The sequence below is a fragment of the Nasonia vitripennis genome, chromosome 1 (genome assembly GCF_009193385.2).
Source record: "Nasonia vitripennis strain AsymCx chromosome 1, Nvit_psr_1.1, whole genome shotgun sequence".
Taxonomy (NCBI): domain Eukaryota; kingdom Metazoa; phylum Arthropoda; class Insecta; order Hymenoptera; family Pteromalidae; genus Nasonia; species Nasonia vitripennis.
The window spans coordinates 10,813,984-10,826,538 of NC_045757.1; the positions used below are offsets into that span (position 1 = coordinate 10,813,984).

The 12,555-nt window shown below is 43.5% G+C and overlaps 1 protein-coding gene across 11 annotated transcripts in view; it reads right to left on the reverse strand.

The window, feature by feature from the left end:
* The window catches only part of LOC100118015 (serine/threonine-protein phosphatase 2B catalytic subunit 2), a 61,985-nt gene that overhangs the window by 11,097 nt on the left and 38,333 nt on the right, over positions 1-12,555 (reverse strand). For 6 of the 11 annotated variants that reach the window (XM_016990283.3, XM_016990281.3, XM_016990279.3 and 3 more), the window contains exons 2-9: positions 6,365-6,568; positions 5,875-5,999; positions 5,541-5,652; positions 5,317-5,462; positions 4,795-4,934; positions 3,183-3,354; positions 2,756-2,882; positions 2,527-2,607 (exon numbers count right to left, since the gene is read on the reverse strand). In XM_016990283.3, coding sequence (XP_016845772.1) covers positions 2,527-2,607; positions 2,756-2,882; positions 3,183-3,354; positions 4,795-4,934; positions 5,317-5,462; positions 5,541-5,652; positions 5,875-5,999; positions 6,365-6,568 — 1,107 coding nt within the window. Of the gene's footprint in view, positions 1-2,022; positions 2,026-2,526; positions 2,608-2,755; positions 2,883-3,182; positions 3,355-4,794; positions 4,935-5,316; positions 5,463-5,540; positions 5,653-5,874; positions 6,000-6,364; positions 6,569-12,555 lie in introns of all 11 variants that reach the window. The other 5 variants (XM_016990282.3, XM_016990280.3, XM_016990278.3 and 2 more) reach the window with 1 other exon arrangement.

Sequence of the window (12,555 nt, forward strand, 5' to 3'; positions counted from 1 at the left end):
CTTCTTCTTCTTCTTCTTCTTGTTCATGCAAAGTAGCGCAAACTAATGAACTCGCGAATCACGCAACCACCTCGGCCCCGCGCATAAATCAATTTTCGCGGGCGCAGGGGGCAGCTCCCACAGTATCATTTACATCGTAATTACATGTTTTCTAGTGCGGATTTTGATCGATCGGCCTCGGCATCATCGAGTTTCACATCTGTTGATATTGCCCCGCAATAAACTGCTCTGCTATTGTAGGGCTAATGTCAAAATATGAGTCGTGAATAGAGATCGCTTTCGATCCCACCGCTAACGAGAACAGAAAACATCGGAGCGTCCGTCTGGAGCCTAATACGTATGGTTCTTTTTCTCTTGTCGTTGTATTCCGAACTTTTTTTCTTCATCATTTCCTATACACTGATCGGAAGCCTAGCGCCACGTGTGTGTGTGTTTACAGAGACACGCGGGGAGTGTATAATATACGTAGTTGTCTGTGTGTGTATGACTATGCGAGTGAGAATTACACGAGAGGCGACGAAATGACATTGTGAAGGTCGACTGGCGATGATTATGAACGGGATATGAGAGAAATAATTCGAGGCGCTAGGTATGCATTCGAGCGATTCGTTTGACGTACAGGAGGACGAGTTTGATAACCATTTTTATTATCAAATCGATGCTTTACAAAGAAAGTGTGCGAGAAAAAATATAGAGAGTAATGTTCTTTGGAGACTCAGGCGAACGTAGACGAGGCGATACAATTTCGGAATCGACGTCGACACGCACGTATACTTACTTATCCGTACATCAAAAATCAAAATTCACTTTTATCCGATAAAACGTTATTGTTCAATAAGTATCAAAAAATGCATCAAAAGCTACTGAAAAAGTCAAAATTCAAAAATTCTTTCAACCACTATGGATATCATCGACAGAAAAAAATTCATATCTACGTCTCCCGACGTTCGCTGAAAAACGTGAGCAGCCTTTTTTGAGCGAACGTCGCTAAGTTGCATTGACTACGTTCGACTGGTCAAAGCATGCGGCGCCACCAGGATCGAGATCGTCGTGAGTCCTCCATTCCTGCGAGACTTTACGTAACGAACTCGATCATGGCTGTACCAAATAATGAAAGGAGAGCGAGCTACGAGAATATAATCATGATAATAAGATATTAAGTATAAAAAGAATATTAGGAGTAAAAGATACAGATGTGCCTGGTTGTAGCATGTTTGTATAGTAATAATAATTCAATAAAGAAGTCAGGCTAATGTAGATGAATCGTGCCTTGAATAGTAAAAATGTAAAAAAAGGAGGTAAGTATACCAAAGAGACGAAGTTCGTGTAAAAAGTATTATGTGAGAGAAACGTTTAGATGGCTGATTTATATACACATTATTTATACTGAGATAAAATAATAAAAAAGAAAATTTATATTCGATGCAAGATATATATAGAGTCTAAATATTGTATTCGTTTTCTTTTTGGTTGGATGCAGGAGCTTTGAGACAGAAAAAATTCGATATATATGCATAAATAAAAAGAGAAAGAGAGAGAAAGTGTGTGTGTGTGTGTATTTATGTGTTGAAATCGATATCGAAAATAAGATACTTTTATAGTGAGAATTGAGAAAATAGAAACTCAAGAAAGGAGACGGATGCTGATAAAAGGGATACAGTCGTAAATAAATATACATATGTACAGGGAGAGACAAATCAAATATAAAAATAAATTGTTGTTTTTTCGTTCGTCCTCGAATAGAGAAGATTTTTTTAAAAAAAAGAGAGAAAGAGAAACTAAATTAAAAACAGGTGTAACGCGCACGAGGTGCGGCGCGTACGAAGTAGATATAGAGAACGTCTAAAATAAAACAAATGTATAACAAGGAAGAAGTAATATCGAGTGGAGAGATAGATAGAGAGAAGTTCGGCACATTGACACTATCTATAGGTATATATATATATATATAGCTATGTAAAATAACGACAATCGAAGCATTCAATTTTTCGACGATTAATAAGGTTGAATGATACTTCTTACCATCTGTCCGTGCAGCAATATAAATTCGTTTCGAGAAAGAAAAAAAGAAATACATTTTTAGGTGCTCAGTAATCAACGCTTATTATATAGAGAGATAAGAAAGAAGAATAAAAATAGTGCACTTTTAACGTTGAAACTCAAGGTGCTCGTCAACTTAAAATTGACATCAATGTATTTTTGATCATTCGAAAGTAAATTAAAAGACTAAGCCAATAGTGTAACGACTCGTACAGGGCTGATAAACCGCTAATTAGCATAAATCATGCGAATCTAAATTTACGAGTTGTTACATTATCGTATATCAACTGTATTAATTACGCAAATTTGACGATACAAGTTTTTAAAGACGTCACTTGACTCTTGCACATATTTACAGAATTTCAATGTGCCATATGGTGGTCAAAAACGCTTGATCGAGTGAAAGAGAAAAGTGAACGACTTTGTTGAGAAAAATTTTAAAAGAGAAAAGAGGAAGAGAGTTAGTGAGATGAAAAGGAACATTACCTTCTTCGAGGGCATCGTCTCCGTCGCTCATAAGTTCGTCGTCCGAGCAAATGTTCAGGACGTTTACTAACATTTCCGTAACTGCGCAGAAGAAAAAACAGACAAATGCGTTTTATCATCGATTGCGTCGCAAGACAAATATCAGTCAAACGAGAAAATTATTTTTTCGAAAATCTCATGGTAGATCATCATTCGACTCACATAAAACATTTCATGTTCATATAAATACCTTTTTCACCAACGAAAGGCAAAGACCACGTGAAGACGTCCATGAAATTCGGTAGCCAATACGGATGTGGCGAGCAGTTGAATTGCCTAATGTTCATCACGTTGTTCTCGTATTTGAGCACAGCCGCCTAAATGATCGAAATGCCGATTAGTCGATGCAATTTTCAGCGGTCATGGTATTGTAGCGCTAATCTCCGAAATTATTGATCCGAATTGCTTGACACTTCGATTATCTCGTTCGCCATAAATAAAACGACAATTAGATAGTACTGGGCAAAAAAACCCGTGTTATAAAAATGGTTTTTAATCAGAAGTGATTTCTCTATCGTAAAGCGTGCGTCGTCAAGCGTTCTTCATTCAGAATGACCTCGATTCTGATCGGCGAAAAAAAAGTGAAAGATACACGCGTTAGAGCTAGAAATTCAAACCTTGTTATTGTAAACATCGAGATAATTCGGGGCACTGAAAATGGTTATCAGCGATGGGAAGCCCGTCGTCTGCGACTTGCGGTACATGCGATATCCAGCGTCCTGTGCCTCGTGCGCCCTAATGATGCTCAGCAGATTGTTGTTCTGGAGGAAGTCGCAACACGCCGCGTAACTGCAAAAAAAAACGCACGCACACACACACATTAGCATGTATTCCGAGATTTTTTTCGCAAAAATTTTGCCTTCTATATTGTTCCTCCCAGGATTGAGGAGGATGTCGCACATTAGTTTCGGTAATTAGAATCTCTCACACTGTTATGTCTTCGCGCTTTACTATTGGAAGCAATTTGTATCTCAATATAATACGTATTCTCGACGGACGCGTTTGCGTAACGTCGACGGCAATCTTGCTGTTTTGCTCAGTTGTGTATACTAGCGCGCCAAGTGCAAGTCACATTTCGCATTTAGACGTAACACGATTGTCGAGAGAGCGCTTAGCGACTGAAATTGCGTTATTTCGAAAGCAAATAAATCCAGGGAAAATCAGATCGGCTCGTGCAGAAACTGAAATACGAATAGATTTCCACTATCGTTGACCGTGTAAGAGCGAGCTCGACGCCGCTAATTTTCGATAATATTCCGTTGACGCGTTCCAGGGAGGAAGGAAGGGAGACAGTTGTGCGCATTCTCATTGAAAAGCCGATAGTTCTACGAGGGTGTAAAAATAGTCAACGGGACAAGGATACGCTCGCGCACGTGGATGTAATCGTCGAGTCGCGATTTCGCGCTCTACCTGACTCGAAACGGTGCCGCGGGCTTTTTAATTTTCAGGGGCGTTTTTTTTTGTTCGCGAATGATCGCGTTTCGCATGACTCCTTTTCGTTATGCATCCGGAGCGGTGATAAACGCAAAAGTTTTATGTGAGAGATATAAGTGCGCGTCGAGGGTCGAACGCTTCAATCATTTGATTTTATTATGATAACGGCGCATCGGTTGTAACCCGCGCGAGCTTTTATGGGATGCGCGAGCGATGCATACGTAAAATTGCAGATAATACAAGAGCGACGTAACGAAGTCATAACGAGATTTGCTTTGCGAATGACACATGCTCCGAATTATCGTATTAAAAAAGTGAAAAGAAAAAAATCACGCAACATGATTTATAATATCCGTCGAACAATATATAATGTGCGAATAATAACGCGTTTCCTCCGTTCTTTTTCTCTTTATCGCTCGTCGTGTTCGACCTTTAACGCCGATATTAAATATCATCGTCGCGCATTTGCAATGTACATTAATGATTTTATTCAGCTCTACGATCGAATACGCTTAACCGACTTTTATGAATTGTACAATAACACGGGAATGTGTGCGCTGCTGCATTTCGTGCTCATGCAGGCGGCTTACACGCGCGCCCCCGCGCCTGTATCGATTTTCGACTGGGACGTTTAAAAAATTAACTCCTCTCCAGTCGGTCGTAGAGAGAGAGAGAGAGAGAGAGAGAGAGAGAGAGAGAGAGAGAGAGAGAGAGAGAGAGAGAGAGAGAGAGATAAGCCCGGTGAATTATATTCCGAAATATATATATTTCAGGGCTGGACTCATTGCGGCTCACCTGTAGAAATACGAGCAGCCTCGCACGCTGTTGTGGGAAAAATGCTCGGCGTTCTTCTCGTTGCCGAAGTCTTCGAGGGGATCCGACCAGAGAAGATCGCACATGGGTCCGAAAGCCGGCGGTTCTTTGAACCTGTCGAGCTGTGGACATGAAGAATGCAAGATTAATTTACATTTCGGATCTATTTTACTCTTATACAATGTAAGATATCTCGCGAAACAGGCAATATACCGACGAAGATATTTTCGCGAGTTTATCCGGCGAAAGTCTGGATAATCCGCATCGGCCCGAAAATAGAGCCGGTCTTAAAACGTCGATTGCCAATAAAACCGGTCGCTTAAATAGACTCGTTTCCGTAAAGTTCGAAATAGATGAATTTTTCAAATTTCCCGCGCCCGATGCTCCATAATATCCCCTCGATTTCGCGCTGTTCAAGGACCCTCTTGGCACCAGCCCTAACGAGAGCTTCGAGTCAAGGTCCCAATGTCGCAGTTTCGAAGATCTTCCGCACTCGTCTCTCACCTTGCGTATGTCTTCTAAATTGTGAATTTCCGGCGAAAGGCCACCGTGCACACAGAGGAACTGCTGGTTCATGAGAGCTGCGAGCGGCAAGCAGTCGAAGGCGTCCATGCACGCGTCGTAAACTCTCTCTGAGTATTTAATTTTACCTAAAAATTGAGTAAAGAGCGACATGTGTAAATATATAAATTCTTTTTATACAGATTTTTTTCTGGCAGCCTACTTACATTCTTGCTTAAATGTGAAGTATTCTGTAAGATGCCGACACTCGTGGTTACCTCTGAGGAGAAAGAGTGTATTTGGATGGCACAGTTTCAATGCCCACAGGTACAATACGCACTGGAAAAGCATCGCGGGAAGATTATTAATACACCGTTTATACGTGTGTGTGTGCTTGCTAACTAAACTGATGAATATTTCTCGCGGACCGAGGCGACAAGGGTCGAATTTAATTAAAAATTTTTAATTAATACTTCGCGAAAGCGCCGGACTATTTTCATCAGGATCCCCGTAGACGAGCTCTCTCGCGGCGGAGAGCGGAGAAAAAAATGCCACACTGACCTCGATACTGAAGTAGCCTCTATCGACGTAGTCCCCAAGGAAGAGGTATTTCGTGGACGAAGGTGGCCCACCTACTTCGAATAGTTTCATTAAATCGTAGAACTGCCCGTGAATGTCGCCGCAAACTGTGGAGAAAGAAAATCGACGGTTACTCAAATTCGTTTACTTATACAACGTAAAGCGCATGCTTATACAGCAGTTTCGCAATTACAGCGTATTGAAAAAGTTCGTTTGAGAACGCACACACACGAGGGCGACGAAATCCGTCAGCCGTGTCCTGCATCGATCACTATGCCATGCAAGAATCAGCTCGAGCCAAACATCAGCAGACTAAACGCGGGGCATATACACCTGAGGCGAGATATCGGAAAAACGGAACCGATCGCAGTTTGAGCGACAGGGAGGAAAGCGCAGGATATATGCGGAATAATATAGAGGGGGGGGGGGGGGATGAGCGATGCGCGCATGTATATATGTATATAATACTGACCGGTGACCGGCGCCTCGATATCAATCATCGTCTTTTCGGAGCGGAGGAGGGCCGCGCCGTCGTTGATGATGCGGAGCGCCGCGGCCTCGTCGATCCTCCCCTCGAGGATGAAGTGCTGCTTGAGGACATCCGGTCGTGGCCTCAGCGTCCGCGAGTCGAACACCTCGGCCACGGTGAGCTTGCGCGACGGCGGGAATGGCACATCTGTGGACAGAAAGACATAAACATGAGACTCGGTATATAATATATAACATTTCATTATTGTGGTATACATCGAATCGCATCCCCGGAAACTCGAAGCTTCAAGATGCGCAAATCAAATCGCGATAATCCGGCTCGATTGCAGCGCGTGGGGTGCGGTTACACACACACACACACGCACGCGCGCGGTGCGGTCGAAATGAGCCTCCGACGCACGATCATACTCGCATTCGCAGCTGCAGCGCGCAGGATAAGCCTTGCAAGTTCTTTGATGCACGACTACGGCTCGGTCCGAGCCGCGACTCCGGCTATACGACTCAACAGGTGATATATATACGCAGAGCGGCCGCGGCGGCGGCCGTCGGCAGCCAGTGGGCCACATAAGTCATCCCATCGAAGCCGATCGATCGAGCCATATCCTCTTGCGCGCGCGCGCGAGCTTGGGATTTTCTTATATTTCGCTTTATACTTCCTCTTTCTCTCGCTAAGATATTGAGTTATGTTTGCTTGCCGTATGTGTGGGCCAGGCTGAATCTCATAAGCGGGATTGCTCGCTACGTCACATATGGCATATTGAGGAATCGCGTACAAGGCTTTTTTTGGGTATTCTTTGAATGAATACAATCACCATATCCGTACGCGTCTTTCACGTGTATTTTCATTTCCATCCATTCGGTTTACATTATACAGGATCTCACATCTTCTTTCAAGATGATTTTTACTCGCTTAAACAAAAGTTTATATAATCGTCCAAAATAAAGACGCCTAAAGCCATACCGCACTGCAGCGGGCAGCCCGTAAAATGAAATGCGTGCCACATCTCGCCTCGAGCCGACAAAAAAAAAACAACGAAGCAACCACTCGTGCGGCGACGGTGAAAAAGAATAGAGAAGAAGAAGAAGAGTTAAGAAACTCTCGAGGAGGAAACACGTGAAAAACGGAAGTCCGGGCCGATAAGAGGAGGCGGCGCGCGTACTTGGGATGAGGGGAATACATATATTCATCGATTCCGGAGAGTCGCCGGCAATGAATTATGGATCTCTTCGGGAAAACTTTCTGGCCGCCGCCGGCGGCGGCTCTCCCCGATACGTCAAGCATCGCGTCCCATGCGTATTTATCGTCGCCGGAAGAAGACTGTGTGCAGCGCTCGAGGGCTGTGTTATACGTATAGATATATATATGATATATATGATGACGCCCGGCGGTGTCTCGCGACTTTGTGTATTTACTATTTATGAAGGACGGCCGCTCTGGTGCTGCATTATTGAGTGCAGCGCAGGACATCTTTTCGGAGGATTGATCACCGTTAATCTCTGCTAGCTGCCTCGCTGTTTATATAGTGTACCCATGCACACACACACACACACGCGCGCGCGCGCGAGGTTTCCCCCGAAAAAGAGGGAGGATTTCTCAAAAAGGCTATGCGTACATATTAACGTCTACGTTTATGAATTATCTTAATGAACGTATACATCTCTCGCGGCCGCGACAAAGTATAACGCTACATCCAATTAAAAATATATATAAGCGCAAATCCAGGTTTAATCCTCGCGTCCTGTACACAATGCGAGACTCTCGCAGAAGGATTACGCTCTTTTTCAATGAAAGCGGCGCGGGCGTCTGCAAAAACACGATTCTAATCCCGTATAGTAACTCTCTGAAAAAATATATAGATGACTACAGATTTTTAACAGAAGCAGGCGCGAAATCAGGCAATTCATCGTTGAACCATTCATCGACGAGCTGCCATATGAAGCAGAGCGACGTCGACGACGAACAACAAGTCCCAGATGCATCGGAATCTCCCCCGATGAGATTAAAAATTCACGTCAAACTCGACGACTGCTGCAGATCGTGTGTCCTGCTCCTCCCTCGAGAAACATTCACCGACGTCGTCTGCCGAAAAAGCCACGTGTACACGCCTATACACAGAAGAAAATCCATAACGAATTCCGTTTGACCGTGCACGCTCAGTCCCGATCGGATTCTTGGCGAGATCGCATACGCACATACGAGGGCTGAATAAATAAATTACAGCTGCCGGGTCGGGACGATGCGCGCACGAGAGAGAGAGAGAGAGAGAGAGAGAGAGAGAGAGAGAGAGAGAGAGAGAGAAATTTATCTAGCGCGCGAGATATAAAATCTGAATTTGTCGCGGCGCTGCTGCTGCTGTCATCGGGTATTTTCGGTGGAAATTCGCGCGAGCGTCTTGTCGTTATCCGGCTTTATGGTTTCCTCTCGGCTGGAATTCAAATGCTTTCACTGCTGCGCGCGCGTTTTGGCTTTTAGGAGAGATGGGGGACCAGCTGCTGCTGCTGCTACTGCTATGGACGAAGGTCGAGCGCGGGGCTGGCGTGAGAGCTTGAATTTCAATTAAGCCCGAGTGGATGCGAGAGAAAAATTATGGCCCGACGACGGCCCGAGCTTGAGAGATGGAGCGGTTTGATTTTATTGGGGAAGGTTTTATGGGGTATTGCCTCTGATTTAACGGCAGCGCGAGAGCTATTGTGGAGAAATTTACTTTTCATTCTCGCGCGTGTATGCACAGGTTGTTTAAGCGCGAAATCGAACTGAAATATAAATATTTCAACGAAGCTTCCTATTCGAGAGGCGAATACTTATATTCGCGAGTCTATATTAGCAGTCTGTGAGTACAAATAAGCAATTTCCTTTCGATCCGCGGATTCTCCAAGCCGATAGAGACACAACCAGCCTTGTCATTGCCAACAGAGTGACATTGTGCGTAATTTGGTAAAAAGCGCGAATTCGATTCATGCAACTTTCATCATCATCGGAGAATGTAATTCTTATCATGAATTTCTAATTGCATTTTCGCGGGCAAAGTTTCTCGCCCCCGTGCTCGCTTGCAAAAACCACTCTGCATAGTTGGCGCTACTAAGAACGACACTTTCGACTAACTTTCTTGCTTAGAATTTGCGAGCCTGAGCTAGCGCGCGTCACTTTCGACCGAACTGTACAAAATTTGGCTGACCCAAATTCTACTTCTTGGTTGCCCCCCGTGCAATGAATTGTAATATTATATCTCGAGCAAAAATTTGCAAATTTCCTTGTGTGTATACGACGCACACCACTGCGTCATTAGTCGTCACAATTTATTCAGCGCACGGGCATTTAGCATCCACCCAAGAGGAGTACCGTCCACGGTTGATCAAAAATTCATTGCAGGTATTAGCTTATTGGTCTGAATTATTACCGCGCGATATAGTCTCTCGCTTCTTATAAATCGGCCCGTATTTTTCCACAATCGACGCGTTTTTTCCCGCACTCTTTCCACAAAATAATAATATTAATTCGAAGAAAGAGACCTGTCAAAATAGGCGTAAACCCGATCTCTAAAAAAAATTAACTTAATTGAACTTATGGTGTTTGTATAACGTTCTAACATGTAAACAGAAAATTTTAGCTGTTCACCAATAAACAGAATGAAACGGGCATGGCAAGTTACGTAGTAATTATCTTGGGAGTTGTTCCTTGCTTCATTACGATTAAATATAATAAACTTGACTTTGTTTGATTGATCTCAGTTCTTTTCTATCTGTAATTTTGTTGCGGAATATATCAAACTCGCCTAACCTTTTACTTTTTTAAAAGTTAATTTTTTTTAGAGATTTCAATCCTTTTTAGTAAATTTTTTTCAGTATTTCATATTCAACGTAGTAAAAATAAAATATAAGCACCTTTAGCACCTCTCGACCACAGCTTTTTGGTAATATTTTTACTAACATGAAATCACTGATTGTTCTGATATACACCACCCTCGAATTATTTCTACACCTAGACACCAAAAAACACGGTGCGAACTACCCAGACCTCGTCATCGGCCACCCTGTACACCTAGACGCCGTCCTCGTATGATTCATTTACCTAGACACCAAAAATCACGGAGCGCTCCACCTAGACCTCGTCATCGGCCACCCTATACACCTAGACACCGCCCTTGAATGATTTTTACACCTAGACACCAAAAACCACGGAGCGCACCACCCAGACCTCGTCATCGGCCACCCTGTATACCTGGACACTACGTTCAAATGATTTTTACACCTAGACACAAAAAACCACGGAGCACGTCTCCTAGACCTCGTCATCGGCCACCCTGTTCACCTAGACACAGTACTTGAATGATTTTTATACCAAGACACTGAAAACACCCTGAACCTTGTCATCGGCTACTCTGGCAAGCTAGTTACTGTTATACCTCTTAATTCTAAATATCGTAATATATCAAGTCTTATATTTTCTTGAGAAAGCAATCCCCATCTGTATATAACTTTGCGGCCAACTTCACGGTCCTAACACTTCTTGCGGCTAACTTAACGGTCCTTTCACATTTCGGGCTGAAGAAGAAAAACGTGATTTTAGCATTTGTGGATTATACACTCACATATTATAAAGATAAGCAGCCTTTTCACTAATATTTTTGTTGGAAATCATAGTTTAGCTCAGAAAACATTCTAATGAGCCCAAAAACCTTACCACCAGTAATGATATAGTACACTGCGCGTGAATTGATCCACGGTATTGCTACCAAATCTGACCGTCACAAATAAACCACATGGCCATAGTCAAAAAATGAGGAGTTTACATGTAGCTGTCATAGCGACAGTCGTGGCGACAGTAATAATACCGTGGATCAATTCACGCGCAGTGTACATTACGATACGAGTGCGGGATGACCTACGTGCGCACGAGTATCGTATACTATTTTTCCTATTAAGTTGCGCAAAGTTCGACCACTACAATTATTTTGTATAATTGGAACGTATAGAACGGTGGCGTTGGGGCGCTGGGACGGGGGGTTCTAATAAAAAACAAATTATAGAACTATTATAAATTTATTAAATTAAGAAAAATCTGATTTATTTATTATTTTGAATTATTATTAATATTTATCGTAACGTGACAATTTACAAAATGAAAAAAAAACACTTTCGGCGAATGACGTTGTCTTCTTTATGCTGCGCCATTTCTTAAATTCGTTGTACACTTTTGTGTACTTTTGTTTGGAAATGTTCGACAATGAATTTAATGCTGTTTCCTTCGCTGCAGCGACAATTTCAGCTGGCACATCATTAGACACATCCTCACCCTCGCTATCCGTATCACTTTGTACATTATTCATAGTTATTCACTCTCACTTTACTTGTTCTTTCTAAAGAGCGGATGCGAAGCGACTGATACTTTGACGTTCGTTGTCCGTATTAAGAAAACGGCAGAATACAAAACACAGAACGCACGTTTTGACAGGTCCATTCCAGACGACAAAGATGTAAACAAACCGGCGAGAGCGAGAGCGCTCGGGCTCGGGGAGACAGTGCTAACTCTCGCACGTGTTAATGCGAAGAGAGTGCCAGAGATGGCGCGCGCGTATACACCTTGGAATCGCTCGTATACTCTTATACATTCCCGCACGCTCACCACATTCCCGCACGCTCAGCTACATCCCCGTTCGCTCAGATGCATTCCCGCACGCTCTTGTCAACGTGTGGGAAAGTGGTACTTTGCGAACGCAAATGCATGCACAAAATCGAACTTTGCGCACGATAATAGGAAAAGTATTTTTTTTGTATAATGAAAAATCAGAACACCAATATAGAAGTAAATAGTGTCACGGGTGCCGCGGCTTCGTCTGCTTCTCAAACTCGCCTTCGTGGCGCTACCGCGCCACTTGATATAGAGAGTAGGCAGCGGCAGGAATTATAGCGTATACTTTGCCGGTTTACACGGACACTAGCACACACACGATGCTGATGCAGAGCGCAAACAGCAGCTAGTGAGAGAGGCAAATGCACGCAGCGCGTTAATATCGATTGTTGTGCGAAGGTGGAGGAGGAGGCGGCAGTACAGTGGCGGCGCGGCGCTGCAGCAGCTCCCGTTTTGATAGACGATATAATAGTCGGTAAATCAATGCCCGCGCGCTCGGCGGTGTGCTCGGTAATTGTCAACGTGTCGGTCATGCCGCGCACCGT